The 27,566-nt window shown below is 45.1% G+C and overlaps 1 protein-coding gene across 1 annotated transcript in view; it reads left to right on the forward strand.

Moving 5' to 3' along the window:
• The window catches only part of KSR2 (kinase suppressor of ras 2), a 402,219-nt gene that overhangs the window by 57,689 nt on the left and 316,964 nt on the right, over positions 1–27,566 (forward strand). The window contains exons 2-3 of the mRNA XM_087424142.1: positions 22,403–22,543; positions 26,439–26,589. Of these exons, the coding sequence (XP_087280268.1) occupies positions 22,403–22,543; positions 26,439–26,589 (292 nt within the window). The remainder of the gene's footprint in view (positions 1–22,402; positions 22,544–26,438; positions 26,590–27,566) is intronic.

Here is a 27,566-nt window from a genome sequence, read left to right on the forward strand (position 1 = left end):
GCCTCCCCCCGCTCCCCTCTACAAGTAATAGAATTTTAGAAATTTCCCGTTGAGAAGACCATTTTTAGTTCTAGTCATAGCTGGCGTAGTTGAGGATTTTGCCTCTCTGATACTGAACTGAAAATGTCCATCTCAGCTCAAGTCCATGCTCATTAATGAACATTATGCTGAGGCCTTGCAGGAGACAGGATTTCTCCTCATCCTCGGTCTCTTGACTCTCTCTTTTGCTTGTGTCATTTTGCTCTGGGATTGGGGATTATGCAGAGGTGTAATCTGTGGAACGGGCTTCACTGTTTAGAGGCAGGAGGAGGCCCAAATGGCCAGCTGGGGTGGATTACAGAATTACAGATCCAGAACAGACGGAGGAGGCCCTTCATCACCTGGTACCTGTTTTCCCATTCGTAAAATGGGCATAATGACGTTGGCCAGGCCCATCTGTCACAAGGTTGCTTTACGGGACAAATGAGATTATTTACCCATTTTATCAGGTAATGTCACTCCTCACTTAAAAACTTCTGCAGCTCCCTGCTGCATAGGAATGAAACCTTATACCTTGCCATGACTGTAATAGGACCTTATCTCCTTCTCCTCGCCCATAATATTCCAGCTCTCAGTTCTTGAAACTTGCCAGGTGCTTTCCCACCTCAGGGCCTTTGCACATGCTATGCTTGTGCTTCCTGGTCCCCTCTGTAGGGAAACTTCCTTGGGTGATCCAGGTAACAAACCATCCTTCCCTGTTATGTGCTGTAAGCTCTTTGTTGCAACCATAGCATTTATCACAATCTGTGCGTACCTTATTTATTGCTTACTTGTTCTCTCTCTTTCCCACAAAAGTAGAAGTTCCATGAGGGCAGGGACCAAGTCCGCTTTGTTCACTATTTTATCCCAGGGCTCAGCACGGTGTTGGCATTTGCAGAAAATCAACTATTTATTGTCTACTATGTGCCAGGCACTATGAGAAGCACTTTTAAAACATTATCTTATTCTACTATGCAGTTGGTTATAAACTAACTTTATTATTGTGTAGTAATAGAAATTTATATCACTTGGATGTAATGGCTACACATAGCCTGATATGCGCAATGTGATGTCATTGGCTTTTAAGATGGGAGTCAATCCTGACTTTCCTGTGCTTTCATTATATGGTGCTAGGCAGGTACCATGATGAAATGCTTATATGACAGATAGATGGATGGTTGGATGGATAGATGGTTGCATGGATAGATGGATGATGGATGGTTGCGTGGATGGATGGTTGCATGGATAGATGAATGGACAGATGGATGGATGGATGGCAGATGGATGGATGGATGGAAGAATGGTTAGGTTCTGGATGTCTGCAATCCTAGGATCCTAGGGTTGAAAAGAACCTCAGGATTCGTGCAGTTCAACCCCACCCCCCATCCGTACATGACTCCCCTCTGCTCAAGTGGAAGCCAGTGTGGGTGCGTTTGTATGTATAGGGGACAGTTGAATGGCGATTTGGAACACAGGAAATTATGAGCACCTGTCAAGGTCTGGCTTGGATGCCACCTCCTCCAGGGAGTTTTCTCAGATTGTCCCTCCCAGAAGTCATTTCTCTGTCCTTGAAGCACTTGGCTTCACCTCCACTATGTTATCCCTCGTCCTCTGCCATCTGTTGAAGGAGCTGTGCACACACCTGTCCCCTCCACTACACTCTGAGCTCCTTGGGAGCAAGGCCTTGTTGGGAGCCGCGAGATGCTTTCCCCTTGAGGCGGTCTGGCCTTTATAGCTGCCATGGTGTTTCCCTGCTGAGGCCTGGAGCTGCCTGCGGGGTTTCAGGGAAATGTGTGTCCTCTGTAAATGTGCCCAGGACACCCCAGCATCACCTTAGAGGGGCCTTAAATAGGCCTGTGGTACTGGGGGTGGGGGGCCCTAAGCCATTCTGTCTCCTGTTTTCTCCCTGTTCTCATGACCTTGAGTGCTGTTAATTGTTCTAAGATGCATAGTCACTAACTGACCCTGCTGGCCTTGAATCCACAAGCTCGGCCTCGGCTCCACCTCCTACCGACTCTGCTGGCCGCCATGGTTTGTGGAAGGACCGCAGCTGTGGAGCCTGACAGCCCTGGGTCTGCTGTGCCGCTGCCCAGCTAGACTTTAAGGATTTGAGAGAATATACCCGAAGAGCCCAGTAGATGGAGACCGCTGTTGCCACTTGTTCTCTGTTGACATGATTGGGAGAAATGACACAGTAGGGGCTGTAGGGCAGGGATGGTAGGACAGTTACCATTCTAAAGAGGGTCACGTGATCAAAAGACTCTCCCTCCCTCTCTCCCTTTCTCTCTCTCTTTGGAAAGAATAGCTTCCCCTTCTCTCTGCCGTCACAGCCTCATCTCTAGGTTAGAGCAGATGGTTGGAGTTGCCAATCTGTTGTGTTTGTATCTCTTTTTCACCAAACCCCCTCCACCCCCCAAAACAAACCAAAACAAACAAGGTAATCCAGAGTTCAGGCTGGGAATCCGAACCCAGGACCTCCTAGGCAGCTGTGGGTTTTGTGCATGGCAAAGGCCTTTCATTTGTTCCTTTTTACACATCGTTCATTCATTCGTGAATCCATGTTATAGTTTTAATTACTTTCCGGGAGAGATCACAGTGTTCATTGTTGGGAGAAGGCAAAGATGACAAAGACAAGGCCCTCTGCCCTTAAGGTACTTAAAATCTGGTGAGAGAATTGAGACGTGACTGTGAACAACTCTAACACAAGGGAGTATATTTGAGCTGGCCGGCATCAACACTGTGGTTTGGGCGCTGAGGATGGTGGATTAGCCTCCTGGTGGGAAAGAAAGAAGGCTTCCTGGGAGAGTGAGCATTTGAGCTAGAACTTGAAGGATGAACAGGGCGTCAGCAGGTAGGGAGGTCATTTCAGAAGCACAGAAGGGCCTAGAACAGGAGCTCTCAAACTTGAACGTGCATCAGAATCACGTTGTGACAAACACGTGGCTGTGTCGCCCCAAGTTTCATTCAGTGGGTCTGGGGTGGGGCCCGAGAATTTGCATGTCTAACAAGTTCTCAGCTGATGTTGATGGTCCTGGTGTGGGGACCCCACTTTCAGAACCCCTGGTGAAGGCAAAGGGGCAGAGGAGGAAAGTATAAGGATCATTCATTCACTCACTTCCTCATCCAATAAATATTTATTAAGCACTGACTATGTGTCAGGCACTGTGCTAGGTGCTAGAGATACAGAGGAAGACAAAAGAGACTGGTGCCTGCTCTCATGCTACTTACACTCGAGCGGGAGAAGAAGGATGTGAAGCAAATGGAAACCAGGGGAGTATGATTGGGAGCTGTGATAAGTGCTATGAGGGAAAAGAACATGGTGTTATGGGTGAGAATAATGGAAGAGGTCCCACATGTCTTGTTTGGAATGGACATGACGTGTGAGTGGAGATCTGCAGGATGGGAAGCAGCTGGCCAGATGTGTGTGGGGAGGGTTCCTGGTGAAGGGGCCAGCATATGCAAAGGCCCTGGGGTAGGAGCGAGCTTGGCTTATTTGAGGAGTGGAAGAACCTTCTTGTGGACTTGGAGTTAAGGGTCGTGGGGTTCATGATGGGGGAGAAGTGGGCAGGGCCCTGCAGGCCAGGGTCAAGCATGTGGATGGTACTCAGCATGCATTGGGAATCTAGCGAATGCACGTTTCAGGGAGAAGTGGAGAGAGTTTAGGCCATAGGAGAGGAAGGTCTTGGGTGACAGTCTCAGGACCTTGGGCCTACATCCATGGCCACAGCAAGATCTGAGTGGGAGACTGCCCCGAGCTCGGCTGGACAGTACCACCTCACACCTCTGAAGGGACCTTCTCTCAGCAAACCCTCAACTCACCATAGTAATCCCTTTGTTCAGCCCCTAAACATACCTGGAAAATAGCGAGGAGCAGGTCTGGCTTTTTGCTGGGGGGGAGGAGAGTGGGGAGAAGAAACACCATGGAGAAAGGGTGACATCTGCGCTGTCCAAGATGGTAGCCACTGGTAGCATGTGGCTATTTAAAGCTATGTTCATCACTATTAAATAAAACAATGAATTCAGCTCCGCAGTCACATGCAGTAGCCACATTTCAGGTACTCAATAGCCACACGTGACTAGGGGCTACCATCTTGGACAGCACAGACATGGAACACTGCCATCATCACAGAAAGTTCTATTGGACAGTGCTGGCCTAAGAATTTGCTGAGTGAGGTTCTATCAGCTTGTTGGAGGAAGAGCCAGATGGGAAGCTGGTTTTCTGAACAGCTCCCAGCCTGGAACTCTCTGCTGCATGACTTCACTTTGCTGATCGATGATGGCCACGTGTGCCGAAGTCTCCCCGCTTGGGGCTTGGCTTGCTTGCACACCAAACCAGGAGGCTCAAGCCCGACCCCAAGCCCCACCTGCCTGGCCAGCGTTCTCTTCTGAACACTGACCCTGTTTCCAAGATCCCAGGTGCTGCACATGGAGACGCACAAATGGTTTTCATAGCCCAGCAAATCCGAGACTAGTGTGGAAACCTACATAGATGCTTTTGCCTGTCTCCCATCAGTGTCACTTTTAAGAATAATCCTGAAATTTTTGAATTTAGAGTCACTTTGGAGAGTATCTATTTTTTAACCTCTCCCTTAATGGATAGAAAAACAAGTCTGTGAGAGGTTATGTGGCTTGCCTGAGGTCCCACAGCTCCTTAATTGTAGAGCAGGGAGTTAAACGTGGGTCTCCTGACTTTGATTTTAGTCTTTCATCACCTTGACATTCAAAGGGCATGGTGATGTTGTATGGTTCATCTTAGCTGGACCATTTTCTGCCTAACTTGAAAATTTCCATCTGTATTTTTGGGTCAGAATCCTTTAGCTTGTATGTGAAATTTACCAAACGGAAAAAGAATCTAAATCGATTAAACCACTCCCTAATTTCCCATCCAAAGCTGTTCAGTATTGAGCGAGGGCCAGGGTGACAGTAATATTAAAAATCTGGCAAAAATCCATCATAAAATAAAATGGAGAGGAGTTAACAGATGCGTTTTTAGCGTCTGCTTCCTCCTGCAGGTTTTTATGGATGCTCCTTGTTCTGGAGTAAATTTCACAGCCAGCATTCCTTGTACTGGTCTCCACCTCTCCCAGTCAGGTTTGCCCTGTACCTGTGGCTCATTTCCTTCAGGAGCCTGCATTTTCCGCTGGGACGATCCTGAAAATCTTAGAAAGAGTTCTGTTGTCTTATTTAGGGGAAGAGGTTTTGGGGTGTTTGTTTCCTAAGCCATCTGCTAAAAATTGGACATGCGATTTAGAGGAAACACCCATGAATGATGGACATATTCTCTATCTGTGCTGTTTAGTACAACAGCCACTGGCCACAGTGGCTATTGAGCATTTGAAATGTGGTTAGTGTGACTGAAGAACTGAATTTTCACTTTTATGTAATTATTTTTTGGTTTTAGATATTAATATTTAGTTTATTAAAGCAAAAAAAATCCATACCCTTATTCTCTTTATGCTTTTAATTCAGCTTACATGCAGTATTATTCTGTTCATGTAAGTCTAGCAAATTTTAGCAATCACATATAAGGGGATTTTGTGTATAATTTGCTTCCATCGGCAACCTTAGTGAATTAAAGATCTTCAAACAATTTAAACCGTATAAATTTGATATATGGGAATTTTTAAAAAAGTACTCTGTTGACACACGAGCCTTCCCAACTACTTACATAGCACATAGAAATCAAAAATATCACATTTATAAATATGCTGGTCCGTAAGCTACTGTCCGTAAGCTACTTTCTAATATTGTGCGTAAATTGAATACAATTTCGACTTAAAATATATGTCTAAATCAGTTATTCAAATACATATTTTAAATGAGAGTTAAAAAGGTGAAGTCTTACTCTAAGTGGCCAAATAATATAAAACATTAAGAGAATATAAAATAAGTACTCCAAATGTACAGACTCTTTAATTCAAATAGTAACATTATGGGTTTAATTATCTTAAATATGTCTATAATTCATCCTCAATTTTCCCAGAAGTTAAAGATTTGAACCTATTCGGGAAACCAGTTTATCTCCTACAATTCTAAGCTTAAATTCTGATGACACTTTGAGGGGTTGAATTCTCTGATTGCCTGAGGTCACATAATGACCAGTAAGGATGCTTTCTGGATTCTTGTCTGTGGTGCCCGTAAGATGCCCTAACCCTGTTTTCTCACAATGTTGATTATGCATGTAATTTTAATTAATTTAAGTTAACCATACATAGCCACAGGTGCTGGGTGGCTGCCCTGTTGGGCAGTGCAGTTCTAGATGGAACAAGCTTCCACAGCCAAAGTGAAATAGTTGTCCACATGAGACCTACTTTCAGTGCATGCATGTTTTGTGTTTTTTCTAGATTCATCTGGTCTTACTTGACGCCTGGGATCTTAGTTCTGCTTTCCCTGTAGTTCAGGCAGTGGATGATAAGGCAACATATGGGTCAGGGCAGACCCTCCACAAATGTTTCTGGCTGCTACTTGAGTCTAGCTCTCAGTCCCCCCAGCTGCCCGGGGACCACAGCATAGTGTCCCGGACCTTCTGCCAGTTCCTCCCCAGCCCCGCCTCCTCTAGTCCACTGCCTGCCGCTGGCTTTTTTTTTCTTTTCCCAACTCCATCCCTCTTTGACACTTGCCAAAGGTCTCATGGTTCACAATGTAGGTGCAAAGGGTGGACCCCTGTCCGACAAGCTTATATTTCTCTGGACAGCTTGGTCTCTGGTGAATGAGTAAGAGGGGGCCAGGGAGGTGGGCAGTGGGAGGTAATTTAGACCTACTGGCTTTGCTCCCCTAAAACCAGCCCTGGACAAAAGTGGGTGTTATTATTTATTACTCTTCATGCGGGCTCCCCTTGTTCCAAAAAGGGTGCGAGTGGTTACAACTGTGACGCAGCTGAGTTTGCCCGAGAGGACCCCACAATCTTATTTTTCCCCTCCTGCTGCTCCTCATTTTCAGGATTCCTGGTCCTACATACATCACTCTGCCCTCTCTGGAATTTCAGCCCCCTGGAGACTCATTTATTTAATCAGATCTCCTAATTGGCGCTGCAGTGGTAACAACTGATAAAGAACCCGAGGGCAGTGGTTCTGGACTCTCTGCCTCTGTCAGAACTATCTGGGGACCTTGTTTAAAAGAAATGAGAGGAGAAGCCCCCTGTCCCCGGGGGGATTTGATTCCGCGTGCCTGGTGGGGGGAAGTCGGGTCTCAGCATGTGTATTCCTAACAAGCTCCCCTAGGGGCTTCCGCTGCAAGCTGAAGTTAGACAGCTTCATTCGAGTGTGGTGTGGAGATAAGGAAGGGGACAGGCTTGGGCGCAACCTCTGTCCTTGCTTGTTACCCATGTGACTTTAGGCAAGTTACATTGTGACTGGGTGCCTCCATTTTCTCATCTCCACAACGGGAATCATAGGGTTCTTAGCCCTGAGGGTACATATGACAATCAAATAATATTAATGAAGTACTAAGCACAGAGCCTGCACAGCAAAACTTATCTTGATTATGATTATGAATATATTATTGTATAAGGGTTTATTGATAATAGCACCATTATTAACATAACTAAAGCAGTAGGCACAGGGCTGGCATTTAAAAAATATCAACAAATGTCAGTTTTATTATTATAAATATATAATATATGCTGTGTATTTTGATATTTCAAATTGTGTTATGTATTATATGTCTGAATTATCTACTTTATATCTATGAATATATGTTGTATATACAGTATGTAGATATACTACAAATATATTCTAGCATAATATATTGTGATAGCATAAGTATTAAATTTATAATGATTATGTGAGGAAGTTACCAGTGGGCCTGGCATCTCCTAAGTGCTCAATAGATCTATGAAATCTTTTTTTTTTTTTTTCCTGTTGTTTGTGATATTCATTAGCAGTACTAATGTAAAGAAAAGGAAAAGCCACCAGCAGCATTGAGGGCTTTAACCCAAAGCAGTGGGCAGTTTCCGGCAGAGGGAACCGGCCTGCGTCCCAGCATCCCTGGGGGACAGCTCCAGACTGGTGGCTCCTGTTCTAACTGGGACCCGGGTGCGGAGAGGCGGAAGGGCGCCTCTCCCAGGCAGGGAATTTGCCTGCGGATGCAAATCGGCGGGTTACTTGAGACGTTAGCGAGTCAAATCATTCTGGGCATGTTGTGACAGTGGTCGCCCTGGCAACCGCGGGAAGGCGTGGGGCCGCGGGCCGCGGCGGCAGCGATTCCTTGCCCTCGCCCGCCGCTCTGAGAACCCGAGAGCCGGGGCCCGGGTTCCGAACGTGCAGCGCCCGCTGGAAAAGAATTACGATGTTGGCTTATCCAACGACCGAGAAAAATGGCCTGAGCACCCACTGTGTGCCCGGCACCGATCTGACCGCGGGGGGGAAAGACAGGCAAAGCCCGTGCTCTTTGGAGCTGACGTTCTGATGCGTGTGTGTGTATGGTGGGGCGTAACCATGGAAACCAATAAACAGGATAATTTGTAGGATAGCGATAAGTGCTCCCGAGGAAAAAAGCAGGGTGATGTGATGGTGACATTGGGGGGGTGATTGGGGGGTGATTGGGAAGGGGAGACACCTGCAGGATAGGAAAGGGCCGTTGACGCCTAAAGCTGGAGGGAGAGACGCGCGAAGGCCGGAGTCTGTGGTTTCAGGGCTCCGAGCCCTCTGCTGCTAGCCGGTGCCTGCTGAAGAGAAGGCAGCGCTAATAGGGTGCTTGCTGACAGGCAGCCCAGAGGGGTACAGAGGGTTCTGGAGCCTGCCTAAAATCATCCGTGTGACTTTAAGGCCAGTTATGTCACATTCCTGAGCCTCAGTTTCCTCGTGCGTAAAATGGGTGTGAGATGAGACCCTCGCCTTGGCGCTGCCGTGAGGTTTACGTGAGAGATGGTTTGTGAAAAGACCTTATACATAGAAGATCCTGTCTGTACCGCCCTCCCTTCCAGCTTTCACGAACTCTGCTTTAGTTTTTTTTTTTTTTTTTTTTTTTAAATAGCTCCTAAGCGTGATGGTTTGGGGCTCCAGCAAACCAGAAGCTTGTCCATGGTCTCTGGGTTTATCTTGGTTTAGATTCTGAGTGCAAAGTTCCCCGTTTCACAATTAGAGACTTCAGACATCATTATTTATAGCTCTGTCACATGTCTTGACTTAAAACATTTTTTTTTTGTTGTTTATGCTGCTAAATTTGCCATCCTGCTAATACGGAGTACAGTAATAAGGCACTGAGGATGCTCAGATCTAGGAGAGTCTGAAAATTTTTCCATCTGCCGCGGAAGGTGCCAGGCTGCCCCCTGGTGTGGAGATGGAGAACTACACCTCTGGGTTCCTGCTCTCTGAGTCCTGTGATCATCGATCCTTCTGAGCCCAAGCCCAGGAGACCTTATTTTGCGCCCGGGGAGGGTAGGGGCAGCTGGTGGGCTCAGCTTGGATGTGCTGTTTGCAGGAGCCCTGTGCTGCTTCTTGAAGATGGAGCCTTTGGACTTTGCAGTTCAGCTCTGCATGAACTTGAATTGAGGGTGACCTAAAAATAAATGAGGACACCTGGCAGGGTGAGGCCGTACAAAGGCCCTTTTCTTTTTTTTTTTTTTTTCTTTTGTGAGGAAGACTGGCCCTGAGCTAACATCTGTGCCCATCTTCCTCCACTTTATGTGGGACACTGCCACAGCACGGCCTGACAAGCGGTGCCTGGTGCGCGCCCAGGATCCGAACACGGGCCGCCAGCAGCGGAGCACGCGCACTTAACTGCTACACCACAGGGTCGGCCCGAAAGGCCCTTTTCTAACTGTGCTTCTCAACCACGACCTCTGGGCTGTTTGGACCCTCCGTGTCAGCAGAGAGCTATGGCGAAGAGGGCACAGGTCTGCGAATCAGATCCCGAGTTCAAATCCTGGGCTTGGTGCTTTAGTTGAGCGAGCTTGAGCACTCCCACGCCTCCGAGCCTCAGTTTCCCCATCTGTAGACTATTAATAATCTGACACCCACTTCAGCATCATCATGATGCTCAAATAAAGCCGTATCTTTGGAACCATTTAGGAAAATCATTTATTTAGCGATGTAGGGGGTTAACCACAGTCCCTGACGTTCCCCGAGTGCGGAGGCCAGTGCCTCCCACGCCTTCTGCGGTGCAGGATCAGTTTTTTCTTTCCTGTGACTTTGTAGCCAATGCTTTTGTAAAATATGATAAAAATGATTTACTAGAAAAATGAAAGGGACCAAAAAACCCAAATAAAAGACAAGTCTCATTTGGAAAATAGATTCAACAGACATAAGATTGCTCTGTCAAATAGCTATCAAAGTGTCTAAATGCTCTCAATTCCTGTCCTTACCGAAGGGGGCTGCCAGTCAGGGCCTCAGGGCCCATGTCTTCAGGCCGCACCTGGAGGAACCCTGGCTTAGGGCAGGGAGAGGGTGGACTTGGTTTTGTATCCTTCACTCTTTGTATTTAGAAAGCGCCTAAAAACCAAAAAACAAACAAACAAAGACCCTTGAGATGAGTGATGAGAGGCCTTGCTTCTCTGAGAGAAACACAGAACTCCCGCCACGGTCATCCCGTGATCCTGGCCCGCTGCGTTGCTCGAGGCTGTGCCCTTGTGTCCTGGCCCCTGTCTTTTGGTTTGCTGTCAGTCTCGTCTGCCCCACTGGGAGTCCCTTCAGGCCTGGACTGGGGCGGACTGCTCTTTGATTTCCTGGAGCCTTCAACAAGGTCCCGTCCCTGGAGCTGCTTTGTGAGTGCCCGCCGTGCAAATGAGCCCGGCACCACTTGCCCTTGGAGGGTGCAGCTTGCTGAGGGCGTGCCCCGGGCTCCCAGAACGGGGTTCTGCCCTGGTTTTATTGCCCAAGGATCCAGATGCTTAAGCTTGTCTGGGAAACAAACTGCTTTCGTTACATAATTCAGACAATAGATGGATGTTTCTGTGCTTGCCTGACCCTCGGAATCATTGGGCTGCTTGTGTGTTTACAGATTCCTGGGCCTTCCCCAGATTTGCTGAATCAGAATTTCTAGGGGATGGGTCTGGAAGGTTGATTTTTAACAAATTCCTCCAGATGATTCTTCCGGTCGGGAAATTGGGGAAGAGCAACCAGCATGTTAAATTATCTGGTACCTTGGGAGAGCTGCTTAAGCTCTATGGCCTTCAGCTTCCTCATCTATAAAATGGGGTATTCCTGGGGTTATGGTGAAGATTAAACGAAATACTGTGTATGAAGTGCTTAGCAGAATCCCTGGCATGTGTATATTACTTGTATATTATAGATATTTAAAATTTATTTAATGAAATGGCTGACATTGTGTACATCCCACATATCTTGATTGTTTGCTAGTGTCTGATTTTCATGAGATTTGTAACTAATTATCACATAGATAATTCAAGCTTATAGAAAAATTATAAGATACACATGCACAGAAATGAGCAAATAAATTTCACCTGTAATAACCCAGAGATGCAGCTGCTAACATTTTGAAGCATTTCCTTCTAGCCTGTGTGTGTACATATATATAATATACATGATATATTAAATATATGATATATTAAATATCATTATATGATTGATAAATCTTACGTTATATACATCATATAATATATATTTAATATATACTATTATATATTGTATACTATATATTATATATAATATATACTATTATATGTTAAATGTTATATATATGTATATAATATATATTAAATATATATTTTATTATGCACACATGTATATATACATTATATATTATAAGATATATACTATATACTATATATTATATACTATATAATGTATACCCACACACATTCATTTTATATTCAGAAAATAGGATTATACTGTACCTGTTGTTTTGGCTGCTGTGTTGTTTCACTTGACAGTAGATCATGACGTTCTTTGTGTGTCAATATGTAAGAGTTTGTTAGACTTGGGTTCAAATCCTGATTCATCCACTTAGTAGCTCCATGACCTTGGGTAAGTTATTTAACCTTTCTGGGCCTCAATTTTCTCGTTTGTAAAGTGGGGCAGTACTTGGATCTACATCGCAATGTCACTGTGGGATTAAATAGATAATTCATAAAAAGTGCTTATCACGGCGTTGGGCTCAGCGAGAACCCCTATAGCTGACAGCCTCGATTATTCTACGCCACCAGCCTTGGGGAACTGGTGGGGAGAGTGCTGATTCCGGGGTCCCCACTTGGGAAGTGCCGCTTTATCTCCGCCCAGTCTAGCGTCTCTGGGCAGTTTTCTGGGTTTTTCCCTGCTCAGACTAGCCCTACTCTTGTCTCGAAAGGTGATTCTTGTTCCCTTTTGCCTGAAGGGAAAGGCCTGGACCTGTGGCTGCCCACCTGTCTTCCCGCTCCTTCTGCTTCCTGAACCTATCTCTCCCCCCCATTCCTAATTCATCACAGCAGGAAGCACCTGGGGTATCTTGCTCCTGGGCAGGTGTAGGTCCAGTCTTTGGGTGACCGTGGAAATACCTCCCCAGAATCCAAGCGTTCCTTCAACAAACAGTTAGCACAGGATGTTTGTGTTGGGGGAGGGCTCAGCCTGTCTTCTGCACAGATGGTATCTCCTGTGACGCCTCAGCAGGCCTGTGAGGAAAGGAAATATGTGCCCATTTCACAGATGAGAAAGTGGAGGCTCAGGGAGCTGAAGTGACTTGCTCATGCCTCAGAACTGGAATGCAGAAACTCACTTCTCCCATGATACCTGGAAGGCTTCCCCAGATGAGGGAGACCCTCTCTGCCCTGGAGGGGTCCATGCCTGACTTTTGGATTTCCAGTTTAGTGGGAAGGACTCATGAACACCTCATAGCGCAGCATCCTGGTAAAGACAGGGAGCTTTGGGGTCATACCCTGGCTCCCCAACTTAAATAATCAGTGGATCTGGGCAAGTGATTAAACCTCTGGATGCCTCTGTTTTCTTGTCCACAGAATGGGGTCAGGACACGAGCCTCACAGCTAGTATTGTTGCATGGATTCAAAATGAACAGACACATTCAAAACACCCCCCAGCGCCAGGCACACTGCAGGTGTTTGGTAAATGGTGGCTGCTCTTGTGTCTATTATTGCTGAAAATGCTTAATCGTAGCTGACAAAGATGCCCCCAGCAGACATCACAGAGCTGCTCGCATCGTGGGCTTTTGACCTTGGTATCAAAGGAATCCCTCATGCAGAAGATTAAAAAGAATAAGGTGGATCTGTATGAACTAGTGGGGAAAGATCCTCAAGACTTACTACTGAGTGAAAATGTAAGCTGCAAAAAAAAAAAAAAAAACATACTGCACCATACAATTTATGCGAAAAAAAACCCTACACATGAAACCACACTGCAGAGTTTCTACGTGTATGTACATATGTATGCAAGTGCATAGAAAAAGGTCTGGAAAGAGGGAGACCAAACTAATCTCAGTAGTTACCTCCATGACCTCCAGGCAGAAGAGGGCCAGCCTCGGTGGGAATGGTCAAAGGGAGCTTTGGTCTTATCCAAAATGTTCTGACATTTTCACAAAGAAAATATATGCATGTGTCTATTAAATAATTGAAGTAAATTAAAATAAATTTATCCTTTCTGCAATACTGGGGCTTTGGAGTCAGACTTGAGTTTGAATCTTAGCTCTCCACTTACTGGTTGTATGATTGGGAGCAAATGACTTAACTTCATTGTGCCTAATTTCTTCATCCATAAAATGTAGATGTTAATAGCATCTAGCTCCTGGGAATGTGACAATATATTGACATGATGCATGTAAGACCTTCAGCATAGGCTTGGTACATGGAAATGCTCAATAATGGTACTTTTTTTTGTGTGTGTGTGTGAGGAAGATCAGCCCTGAGCTAACATCCATGCTAATCCTCCTCTTTTTGATGAGGAAGACCAGCCCTGAGCTAACATCTATTGCCAATCCTCCTCCTTTTTTTTCCCCCAAAGCCCCAGTAGATAGCTGTATGTCATAGTCGCACATCCTTCTAGTTGCTGTATGTGGGACGTGGCCTCAGCATGGCCGGAGAAGTGGTGCGTTGGTGCGTGTCCGGGATCCAAACCCCGGGCCGCCGGTAGCGGAGCGCGTGCACTTAACCGCTAAGCCACGGGGCCGGCCCTCAGTAATGGTACTTTTATTATTGTTGTTATGCTTATTTCATTTACTCTTCCAAATATGGAAAGGGCTCCTTAACCTTTAAGATAGCCAGTGTCTTCAACACTGATAACCCAATTATCAACCAATTAGAATGCAAGAAAATCTGTGATAAATTTTATAATAGAGTCTGCACAAACAGAATGCCAAGGAAGAATTGATAAGGACTCGCTGGAGAAGGTGACATTTAAGATGAACTTTGGAGAAAGAAATTAGATTTCCATGAGTTGATGGGGTGGTTTATCAGTTAGCTATGAATCCCTATAATGCTGCGTAACAACCAACCACATAACTTTAGTTGCACACAACATAAACATGTATTGGCCATGCATCTGGGGTCAGCTGCAGATTAGTGGCTCTCTTGATCCTGGCTGGGTTCACTCATAGCCAACAGCTCGCTGTTGGCTGAGCTAGGATGACTTTGGCTGAGATGACTGGGAAAACCTGACTTTGCTCTATGTAGTCTCTCATCCTTCAGCTGACTAGCCTGGGCACCTTCTCGTGGAGATGGCAGAGATCCAAGAGAGTAAGTAGAAACACACAGGCCTTTCTGTTGGTTGAGGCCAGTCACGTGGCCAACCTGATTGGAGACAGCAGGCACGGACTCTGCCTCTTGAGTGAGTTGACGTCACAGGCACATTGCAAAGAGCGTGGAGGCAGGAGCTGTAACAGATTCAGGTCATCTCTACAGTCTGCCACACGTGGGTATGGAAAGGACTTCTAGGTAGGATGAGTCTGAGCAAAAGCATAGAAAGGTGGCATTTGAGGTGATGAATTTATGGAATTGTACGGAAATGAAAGAGTCAAGGAAGGAAAACTGCTGTAGAATTGAGCCCTAAATAATAGTCTCAGGAGTTTGAACATTATTCTGTAGGACGGCGTTTCCCAAACTCATCAGTTTGATACCATCATTGTACTTTTCTGCCATATCTGTGTATTTTTTTTAAACCAACTAAAAAAACCCACACATGTATTTAACTATTGTACAACTGTTGTAATGGAAAACTAGTATCACTTGCCGTAAGTGGAAGGCAATCAAGAAAATAAATACAATGAAAACAAAAGTGTCATTCAATTGTGCTAAATACTGTTACCTGCCCAAGGCTGACACTGTGTCCTGCTCTCTGTTATAAAGAGAGATTAGCAAGTGTTAGGTGTTAAAGCCATAGTGTCACTGGACAGAGACTGTCTCCTTGATATAAAGTCAGATGGCTGGAGGGAGATTTCGACAGAGAAGACGGCACTGTGTGACGCAGTGTTATTTAATGTCACACCTGGGTACCACCTCGAGTTATCACACACTCGAGAAGTACTGCTATTCAAGAATGGGTGTCTTGGGGCCGTCCTGGTGGTGTAGTGGTTAAGTTCGCATGCTCTACTTCAGTGGCCCGGGGTTCACAGGTTCAAATCCCCAGCGTGGACCTATGTACTGCTCGTCAAGCCATGCTGTGGCAGGCGTCCCACGTATAAAATAGAGGAAGATGGGTATGGATGTTAGCTCAGGGCCAATCTTTCTCAGCAAAAAGAGGAGGATTGGCAACAGATGTTAGCTCAGCGCTAATCTTCCTCACCAAAAAAAATAAAATAAAATAAAAAAAGAATGGGTGTCTGAACAGGGTAGTGACATGGTTCCATATCTCTTGCCATCCAGCATCTGGTCTTAGTCTAGTTTTTCAATCTTCTGTGACACTTTCTGTGACACACTTCTTTAAAGGTATGAGACATGATGTTCAATGGCTTCCAATTGGCACTGCTTCCTTTCTTTATTTCTTTAAGAAGTTGATACAGCATTTTTATTATTTATGTCAAGAGACCAGATCCTTATTTCTTTTGCCATATCTGAATTTGAACACAGGCATATACAGATATAGAATAATAAAGAGTAAAACCTTATTTATTCAGAAGAAAATGTTGAGGAAGACCAGTTAGCAAAAAGCCCAGATTTGTAGATATTGTTAATGACGTGAACACGCATTACTTGCAAGCAATTTCTGTAAGTTGAATGGATTCAAATCCTAATAATTTCAAAATCAGGGTTTACATCATGAATTCGGAAGACAATTTTTTAATCCAACTTTTAGTTTTAGTCCTTATAGTACATTTAGTACTTTTAGTACATTCTCTTGCAAGATAACTTGTTAAACTTTGGAGAAATGATACACTTGATCTTTAAAGAATGTTTATTATTTATTTTAAAACTGATTGTTTTGATTTATTAGAAATACTTTTTCTGAGACTGGAAGTCAGTATATTTGGTGCATACTCCCCCAAGCTAATTGTGGAAGATGCTTGTGAATTCATGTAACACAAAATCAGCACCGTTGCAATGGTATTCTGTAGGATTCTTCCGTGCCACTTTGCATGAATAATCTCTTTTAACCCTCATCACAATCCTATGAAGTAGTGATGAAAATTAATCTTCATTTTCCAAAATGAGAAAACTGAGGTTTAGAGCAGTTTTGAAACTTGCTTGAGGTGGTTCAGCTGCTGAGCAGTGCGGTGGGGATGGAGCTGGGGTTAGCTTGATGCTGGTGCCTGAGGTTCCGGCCCCTCCCTGCCTCTTATTCCAACACACGGGCATGAAAAAAAAAGTAAACCAAAAGGTTCTCTTTTTCTGGTTTTATATTGTGCTTTTCTATTTTTTTCAGTTACTATTGAGTCATCAACTTAAATCAGTGCAAAGGAAGCAAGCCTTCTAGGCACACTTACTGCTAGTGCAAAGCGGCATTGTCTCCGGGCTGATAGGTCCTCTTTGCTTTTAATTATGCGGATTTCCTTTCCATGTGGTGAGGAAAGTTACAATCCTGAGAGGATCTCTTTTGTCCTGAAACTTACTAGAATAGAGGTAACAACTGTACAGATAACTGTTGGATGCAGGTTTCACATCTAAAATCTTCTTCAGAAATTCAGGACTGGCTTTGATTCTCTGACCCAAAAATATCAGAAAGAAGGTAGAGTTTTGGTTAGTCATATTCTTTTTTTTGTTCGCCCTGAGCTAACATCTGTTGCCAATCTTCCTCTTTTTTTTTATGTAAACCGCCGCCACAGAATGGCTACTGATAGACGAGTGGTGTGGTTCTGCGCCCAGGAACTGAACCTGGGCCACTGGAGTGGAGCACCCTGAACTTGAACCACTAGGCCATTGTGGCTGGCCCTGGTCATATTCTTTATTGAGTTCCCAGAGCCTAACACAGTGCCTGGCACGCTGGTGTATAGTTGGCACTTAGTCAATATTTTTTGAGTGAATGAGTGAACCAAAGATTAGATATATGCAAAGTGTGTACAGGATATCGAAACTAAGTCACAAATTAAAAAAAATTCTTCGGGCCAGCCCCGTGGCTTAGCGGTTAAGTGCACGCGCTCCGCTACTGGCGGCCCGGGTTCGGATCCGGGTGCGCACCAACGCACCGCTTCTCTGGCCATGCTGAGGCCGCGTCCCACATACAGCAACTAGAAGGATGTGCGACTATGACATACAACTATCTGCTGGGGCTTTGGGGGGAAAAAAAAAAAGGAGGAGGATTGGCAATAGATGTTAGCTCAGGGCCGGTCTTCCTCATCAAAAAGGGGAGGATTAGCATGGATGTTAGCTCAGGGCTGATCTTCCTCACACACACAAAAAAAATTTCTTCTAAATATTGAAAAAGCAAAGCCGTATGAACTTACTATAAAAATTTTAAAAATATATGTGTACAAGAAAAAGTGAATGCCCCTGTTCTCCCCATGTTCATTTTTACTATTACAGCTCATTGTATTGTGCCAGGTATTTTTCTGTGTGTTCATAAACATATCATTAACACAGATATAGTTTTTAAAGTTTAAATGCAATTATATTACATAGTGTCTTTGCAGATTGCTTTTTTCACTGAAGATGAAAATCTTGGAGATTTTCTCAAATCAATATGTATTAATCTACTTTATTTTTGAAAGTTTATATAGTATTCCATTCTGTGGATGTGCTGTAACTCATTCATATTTAGCTTTTCTGTTAATGTCCCTTTTTAAAAATTGTTTTTAAGGTTTTAAAATCACAAACTGCTACAATAACCAGCCAGCCTCTTACCCCGTGTATACACGTGAGTAAGGATTTCTGTGGGGCGGATTCCTAGAAGTGAGTCCTGAATCAAAGTGCATGGGTATTACGATGTTGATACCACCAAATCAAGTTGGCCATCCATGGCCTTCTCAATGGTTTCTCACATTCTCACTGACACTGGAGAGCATCGGTGTTAAAAAAATGTTGCCGGGCTGGCCCCGTGGCTTAGCGGTTAAGTGCGCGTGCTCCGCTACTGGCGGCCGGGGTTCGGATCCCAGGCGTGCACCCACTCACCGCTTCTCCAGCCATGCTGAGGCTGTGTCCCACATACAGCAGCTAGAAGGATGTGCACCTATGACATACAACTATCTACTGGGGCTTTGGGGAAAAAAAAAGGAGGAGGATTGGCAATAGCTGTTAGCTCAGAGCTGGTCTTCCTCAGCAAAAAGAGGAGGATTAGCACGGATGTTAGCTCAGGGCTGATCTTCCTCACAAAAAAAAAGTGTTGCCCAGCCTATCCAAGCATTTTCCGACTAATAAGCAGGTAATACATATACATTGTATTTTCTAATATTGCTATAAAGAAGGAAACGAAAAAATAGGTCACCCATAATCTTACTATCAGATAAATACTGCTAACATTCTGTTATACACCCTCCCAGGGCTTTTCTATGCATCTCCACACATATAGTTTAATAAATTTTTAATGCTTTATTTATACATTATAAATATTATACATATTTTATACATTATTTTTATATGAATACATTGTAATTTATTTACATCATTACCTATTGTTGAAGAGTTGGATTGTTTCCAATCCTTCACAGCTATTATCAACTTGGAGCAAAGCTTCATGAATATTCTTAATTATTTCTTTAGAATAAAAACCTAGAGCAGCATTGTCTGTTAGAAATATGAGGGACAGATGTGAGCCAAATGTGTAATTTTAAATTTTCTAGTAGCCACATTAACAAGAAAGAGCTGAAATTAATTTTAATAATATATTTTATTTAACCCAGTACATCCAAAATATTATGTAAACATGTAGTCAATGTAAAAACATTAATGAGATATTTTACATTATTTTTTCCTACTAAGTCTTTGAAATCCAGTGTGTATTTTACACTTAGAGCATATCTCAATTCAGATCCTAAAATTTCAAAGTTAGAGTAAAATGTGGTTTTATCAAAACAATAAAATTATGTTTAACAGAAAAATGCTTTACATGGCTTCCATTTTTTTTTTAATTTTATTTATTTTTTTCCCCCAAAGCCCCAGTAGATAGTTGTACGTCATAGCTGCACATCCTTCTAGTTGCTGTATGTGGGACGCGGCCTCAGCATGGCCAGAGAAGCGGTGCATCGGTGTGCGCCCGGGATCCGAACCTGGGCCACCAGCAGCGGAGCGTGCGCACTTAACCGCCAAGCCACGGGGCCGGCCCTATGGCTTCCATTTTTAAATTTAAATTAACTTAAATTTAAAATTCCATCCCTTAGTCACACTAGCCGCACTCAGTGCTCGGTTAGCCACTTGTGGTTGGTTGACTACCATTCTGGACATTTGACATAGAGATTAAATCGATTTCTTTCCCGTCTGCTTCTCAGTGTGCGAAACCAAAGCAGAGTTGGGGGATGTGCCTGGATATAGGATTTGAGAATCCACTGGCAAGTGTCAAGATCTGAAAAAACAACTTAAATCAGAATTAGAAATCTCAAAAATGAGGGGGCAGAACTCAAGAAAGGATTAGAAATAAAAGGAAAATTTTATTCGTTAAGATACAGAGGTGAGAAGTAGAAAACTTTTTACAAATCAGACATTTGTGAAAATCGTCACGAGGCAGGCAGCAGAGCTAGGGTGAGAGGGCAGCCCAGCGGGGGTCAGGGCCCATGAGGGGAGCATCAAGCAGGGAGGTTGTCCAATCCAGGATGGCCCTGGGCAGGGCAGTGGCCCAGTGGAGTTGGGATAATAGCTAAATTCAGCAGATTGAGCAAATAAATATATTGAGGATTATTTTTCTCACTGTCTGAGAAGAGTGATACAAATGTGGAAAGGGAAAAAGCTAGAATAAACTCTGTGGTGTTGGATTGGGATTAGAGGTATCAGTTATCAATACAAATAGATAAAAAAATAAATATAGGCATAAACTTATGTATCTATGTATACATATATGCATTGCACATATGCACATAATTGCCTAGGCTGTTCCCAGAGGGCTTTGGAAATGATGACACCTCAGTATCCGTAAGCACACCAACCACCCACATCTTGGTTTCTAAACACCATTTTCTGCTCAGAGGAACTGTCGCTCCTTGGAGAAATGACTGATTCCAGAGCCGGGCAGGACAAGAACAAGATGAGCCTAGAAAATTTTGTTGTGCAGGAAAGTAAAGAAGTGCTCAAAGAATGATGGGGATGTGTCCAAGTATATTTATTTCTTTTGAGTGATTTTCTGTACCTGTGTCAAGAAAATGGTTAAAACAATTCAGAAAATAAAAGACATGAGAGTTCTGTAGATATCTTAGTTGAGAGCCCCACTCTGAAGTCTCAATAGGTCAGACTCTATTCACTCAGAAATACATTGGAGAAAGAAATACATATTTTTTTGACATTTTCTATTCTAAATTGAGATTCCAAATGGAAAGTGTTCCAGGTACATGAGCTTAACGTGTGATTACTGTGTTTCTATTGCAATGAAATGTAGGCTTGTTGAGAATGGCAACTTCCACCTTATTAGTAGGGTGAACAAATTAATGTTATCTTAAAAACTTAGTTTTCTGATTTCTTCCAGTGGGCTTCAGTCTCAGGGAGGCTCTCCAGATGGCAGCAGGGACGGCCCGGGCAGCTCCTGGCCTCTGTGGCATCTTCCCGACAACTCTAGTGGGAAGTGAGGGCTGTCTCCTGAGCACTTGGGAAGAGATTCTTGGGAGGGTTCTCGGTGGCCCAGCCTGGCTCGCTTGTTATCCTGATCCAAATACTGTGGCCAGGCTTAGGTCACATGCCCACCTGCAGCCCAGGTTGGGTGGGGTGGGTGAGACCATCCTCACCTGAACCACATGGACTGGGAACTAAAGAAGGAAAGTTCCCCCAAAGAAAGTTGAAATATTCGTTTCAGCAAAAGGGGCAATGGAGACCAGCTGGACGGAAGCAACAGATGCCCACTGTCGTCATCCCCTGCTCCGAATCTTGTGATCTGGAATTCCAGAACTGTCTTCTTGATAAATGTTGGTTGACAGTGCTTTGAAATGCCAAAGGCATTTACATACCTAAGGATTTTATTTTTGTTTCAGTTAATTATCTTTATTAAATATATTTTAAATTACAAAGATGATAATGTGCTTTGGGTAACAATGGAAACCAAGCAAAAATATATTGAGGAACACTGAACCATTTTTTCTCACCCCATCTACAGTGTCTCCCGGTCCCAGTTAGCAGCCTGGGGTGTGTCTTCCACACTCTTTCTCTGCTCCTGCACACATGTATGGCCTTTCTTTTGTTGATGTTGCTAATTTTTACATAACTAGCAATAAAACACTTTCCTTTCTCATGTCCTGGCACCCTTCCAGAAGCATGGGGTCAGGTCTCTCTCATTTAAAAAGATTTGTTATTTTGTGAATTCCTGCATATGATTTAAGATTCAAATGGTACAAAAGGGTTTAAATAAAATGTTTCTCCCACCTCTGTTCCCCACCTGCTGTCTTCCCTTCCCTAGAGATTGGGAATCTTTCCAGATAGTGTCCGCATTTACGAGGATATGTAAATGTAAACATTGCCCACACGAATGGGAGAGTATTTGCGTTTATTTGTGTCAACGTATCTTGGAGACTGTTCCATGTCAGCCACAGCACGCGTCCTCATTTTATTCTATAGCTGCATAGGGTTCCCTGTGTGCATGTACCTCATTTATGAGTCTCCTACTGATGGACCCTCAGGGTGTTTGCAATCTTTTGCCATTGCCAACAGCACTGTAAGAAATATGCTTTTACACAGCCATTTTGCGCAGGATGGGTTGTCTGTAGGGTGAGTTCCTAGAAGTGGAATTGTAGGGTCCAGGATATGTGCTGTGGACATGTAGAAGGATGCGACCCCAAGGCTCCCCGCTGAAGTGCCCATGTGTCTCCCCCTCACTGCAGGTGAACCAGTCTTTAAAATACGGAGTTGGAGGGGCTGGGGCGGGGAGGGGGCGGTGGGGAGATCCTTGCCTCTCCTTGTGGCACTGCCTCTGAGACATGTCCTCTATCCTCATCTGTGTCTCCGCAGAGCAAGCTGGTGAAGTACTTCAGCCGGCAGCTGTCCTGCAAAAAGAAGGTGGCCCTGCAGGAGCGCAACGCCGAGCTGGACGGCTTCCCCCAGCTCAGGCATTGGTTCCGGATCGTCGATGTGCGCAAGGAAGTCCTGGAGGTGACCGGAGGCGCCCCGGGCCCCCTGCCCCTTGCTGCCCAGCAGCCAGCCCCCCGGGCAGTGGGTTTTTGCTGTGCCTGGCACATAGTCGGCCTTCAATAAATATGTATGGGATGAAGGCACCGTGGATCTCTGATGCTGTCCGAATGGGGTCATTAAGAGTGTGGGTCTAGAGTCAGAATCTCTTTCAGCTCCGCCACTTATTAACTCAGTCCCTCTGGCCAAATCACTTTACCTCTTGGACCAGTGCGGTCCAGCAGAACTTTCTGCTCTGATGGACATATTTTATCTGTGCTGTCCAGTGCAGTAGCCAACAGCCACATGTAGCTGCTGAGCACTTGAATTGTGGTTAATGCATGAGACCGAGGAACTGAACTTTTAATTGTATTCCATGTTAATTAATGTGGCCAGTGGCCACCATATTGGACAGCACAGTCTTAGGGCATTAGTTTTCTCATCTGTTAAATGGGATAATGATTGTCTCCTCTTCAAATGTTCTGCTCGTAGTCTGGCACCTAATAGCACACAGTAAATGTCAGCTTATTATTGTTATTGCTGTTGTTGAAAACTTTGGAAGTAACAGGTTTTCCAGTGGCAAAACAAAACCAGAACATGTGCTGTCTTGTGTCCACCCTCAAGGAGTGGACCACATCCTCTAGGTCTCAAGGACAGTGAGATTTCCTTACCCTCTCAGATCCCAGGTCCCCACTGTTTCCACTGACCGAAATCCTTTTCCTAATAAAACCAGCTCACATTTATTGAATCTTCTGTGCCAGGCATTGTACCAAGGGGTTTACTCCCAGGATCTCAACCGTTGAGAGTGTTTAGACCCTCACAATGACCTTTTGAAGTAGGTAGGACTATTATCCCCTACAGACCTGGAAACTGAGGCTCAGAGATGAAGCGATTTATCCTGTTAGTGAGTGGGCGGGGCCAGCAGGAGAACCCAGCTCGGATGGACCCTGGAGGGTGAGGTGGGAAGCACTGTGCTTTCCTCTCCTTTTCCTGTTGCTGGGGCCTCCTGAACTGGGCAGAAGAGGGGGTGACCCCCCTTACGGGGCCAAGTGCCATTTCTCCAAGTGCTCCCTGATTCCTGCTTGAAGAGGCCTGGAAGATTCGCTTCCACCGTTTGTCTTTTTCAGACCTTGTCCCTGATGTGATCTCACCTGAATCCACCAGATCTAACAATCGTGAGCTAGACACGCACCCCATCCCTCCATCCCTCCAGCCCCCACTCCACCCCACCCCGCACATGCGCACCAGGCGGAGTATAGTTCTGTCCCCTAGTTCATTCCCAGGATGACAGTTTCATGTAAATATCCTTAAAATGAAAGGTCCCGTATGAGTACATTTTATTTGCATGGCCCAGTATGCTTTTCAGAAGCTTTTGGGACCATTTATTTATCAAGTGGGGCGAACAAGGCAGCGACAAATCTTCCAGACCAGAGATTGAAAACTGGTGGCCCTCGAGCTGTATCTGATGCACAGACATTTTTTGTTTGGCCGATAGGATGTTCAAAAATTTTTTTTGAGCCGATATTTAAAAGTTGAAAGAGTTTGCGTAAAAAAAACGGACCTCTGGCTTCTCTTGAAAAATCAGAATTGCTGACCACACTGAGTGGAATTAGTGACTGGTGGCAATGAACTGAATTCTGCTGCCCCTTTGGATCCCGCGGGCTCCCAAGTTCACAGCTTTGCTCGTTTACATTTACCTGGCCTGCAGGTACCTGAGCTCTGGCTCTTACCTTGGTCTGTGAGAATCTTGAGTCCAAGGCCACCAACCAGGGGGTGGGGACGGAGTTGGGGTTCCCGCGCTCTGCCTGCAGCTCACGCATGCGTCCACCAGAGGTCCCCTTTCTGTGGAGGAACCAGCAGGATGGAGAGAGCTCCGAAGTGAGACTGCCTGGGTTCAAACTTACTTGCTGGGTGACCTTGGGCAAGTGGTCTAACCTCTCTGAATTTGAGTGTCCTAGTGACAGACTAGTGATGATGATAAAAGTCACTACTTTATGTCTTTGTGTCCTTAAAAGAAAATTCATGAAAAGCACTTAAAACAGTGCTCCATTCATTTCATTTATTCTGATTATTTTATTGAACAGAAGTGCATCTGCTCTTTTGGCCCAGGTTTGTTAAGGCTTTCTCCATGTTTGATGTCATTATTACTTTTGTGATTTTTTTTTTTGTGAACCCTAAACTTCAGTGTAAATTGAATATTTTGGGGGGTAAATTACAGACTTAAAATGCGTAAGTGAATCCGGCAGCAAAGAGAAGAATTCTTTTATTCTTTAGAATTTAGTGAGTCATCCCCTCTAAATGCGATTCATTTTGTACCTTCAGATCCTGGTCCATCACCTTTCTTAAAGTGGGGCTTACCTGCCATGTGTGCCTATTTGAGAAAGCCTCTCAGTGACTCAGTTTCTGTTCTCTCTCTGCCCCCGTCCTAGTGAGTTGAAAAGGCACTGATTGGGCTTCGGCTTGTGCCGTGCTTTTTTTTTTTGGATAGAATTTTTGTGCTGGTGCAGTTTCCCTCCTCCTCGCTGCCAGTTTAATGTGGTGGCGGCGGGATGTCTGATTTTGTTGTAATACACAGATATGACCACAAGAGGGCAGAAGTATTCCACATTATTGCCCTAGAATCTCCATCCGCAGATAGCTACAACTTTTATTTAAATAATAATAATATATGTAAAAACGTTGGATACTATTAAGTGCTATAAAATAAAGGCTCTCTTTTTTTTTTTTTTTGTGAGGAGGACCAGCCCTGAGCTAACATCCAATGCCAATCCTCCTCTTTTTTGCTGAGGAAGACTGGCCCTGGGCTAACATCCATGCCCATCTTCCTCCACTTTATATAGGACGCCGCCACAGCATGGCTTAACAAGCGGTGCGTTGGTGCGCACCCGGGATCCGAACCGGCGAACCCCGGGCCGCGGAAGCGGAACGTGCGCACTTAACCGCTTGCGCCACTGGGCTGACCCCTTGGCTCTCTTTTTATAATGCATAAATATAGAAGTTTGACAAATTTCAAGGTGTATCCATATTATGGTGTCTAGGGATGCATCATTTTGGGGAATGGGGGGTGGTTCCTGGCGGTGGGGAAGGGACACCTGCCCAAGACATTTGTAGCCGGGAAGCCTACCTGTTCTGTTCCCAGCCCATCTCTCCAGCAGTGCCCCTTTCCTCCCCCACGCTATACTCCAGCCTTACCACTTTGTCTTAGCATGCAGTGCTGTGCCCCGTGGGACTCAGCCACAAATCCAGTTTCCTTTTCAGCACTGAGCAACCTACAGGGTTCCAGCCCCTTTCCCCTTAGAGTCCCTGAAGCCCCACTGTGAATCCTAGAGCGTGTGGCTGGAGAAGAGAGGAACAGGGAGTGGGGGACAGCCATCAGGAGACTTGGGCTGTCCAGTTTGCTCTGCTCTGAGTTCACCGTGGATTTGGGACATGTCACTGCAGTCCACACTGAGCAGGAGACACTGAGGGCCATCCGAAGACCAGGAAAATGGAGTCCTTCCCACAAGAAGCTCAGAAGCTGTGTAGGGAGACATAATTAACTACCACCATTTATGGAGCGTTGACTATGTGCCTAGCATATGTGCTAACTTACAGAGTATGTGCTCTTAAGATTCCCCTTTTACAGGTGAGGAAAGTGAGGCTCAGAGAGGTTAAGTGATTTGCCCAAGGTCATCTAGCTAGTGAGTGGCAAAGCTGAGATTCAAACCCAGGTCTGTCTGACCCCAGAGTCCTAGACCCAAACATTTTGCCGAGCAGCCATCCACACAGCGCCGGGTGTCCCGCTAGGTACCACTAGGGGGCAGCGTGGAGGCCAAGACGGTGTTCCTCCCCGCCCCGCGCCTGCGGTTTATCTACCATCCTCCTCTCCTCCCTCCCCTAGGAGATCACCCCCGGCCAGCTGAGTCTGGAGGACCTCCTGGAGATGACGGATGAGCAGGTGTGTGAGACCGTGGAGAAATACGGAGCCAACCGGGAGGAGTGTGCGCGCCTCAATGCCTCCCTGTCCTGCCTGCGGAAGGTCCACATGTCAGGTGAGCAGGCAGGGGGATGGCGGCTGGTCCCCAACACACCTGCCGCCGTTCTTCCAGATTCCTGTGCCCGCAGCTGCGGGCCAGGCCGAGACAGAGTCAACTGCGGATGGTAAACACCACTCGTGAGCAGAGGAAGAGGGGCCTGGGGTTTGGAAGCCAGAAGTGGTCAGGGCAGCTCCTGAGAACTGTTGCCCGAGGGAGACCTTCTGAGGTTGTGGGGTGTTCGGTTCTGGATAATTAGGGTCCAGATATGGAAGCACTGAGTGTGCGTAGGAGACCAGGGTCTTTTTACCATGGATATTCTGAAGTGCCTTTGTATTTTGGGTCAACATCTAACGTCTTATTTTTTACATAAACAATATACATTTACTGTAAAATAAATCAGAAAATGGATTAACAAAAATAAAATAACACCCTAAGCCCCATCCTCTAGGGGCCTACTGTTGTCATTTTAGTATAATTTTTGGCATAATTCTTCCAGACAAATAGGTATGTGCATACTTTCTTTAAAGAATAGAATTAGGGGGCCCGGCCCGATGGCGCAAGCGGTTGAGTGTGCACACTCCGCTGCTCCGCTGTGGCGAGCCCGGGGTTCGCAGGTTCGGATCCCAGGCGCGCACTGACGGACTGCTTGTCAGGCCATGCTGTGGCGGTGTCCCATATAAAGTGAAGGAAGATGGGCGTGGATGTTAGCCCAGGGCCAGTCTTCCTCAGCAAAAAAAGAGGCGGATTGGCAGATGTTAGCTCAGGGCTGATTTTCCTCACACACACACACAAAAAGAATAGAATTAGGATTATCCATACATATTATTTGGAGACTTTTTTTTTTTGTTCCATCTAAAAAAAATAACCTCTGTGACTCATTCTATCAGTTTGGGGTCCAAATATATTGTCATCTTTCTTTGCTCTTTCCCATTAATTGCTCAAACTCCTGTTTGCCTTTATGAGCAGGAGATCAAATATTATCCTCTTGAGGC

Source organism: Ceratotherium simum, chromosome 35, assembly GCF_057802395.1.
Source record: "Ceratotherium simum simum isolate JZ-2026a chromosome 35, ASM5780239v1, whole genome shotgun sequence".
NCBI lineage: Eukaryota > Metazoa > Chordata > Mammalia > Perissodactyla > Rhinocerotidae > Ceratotherium > Ceratotherium simum.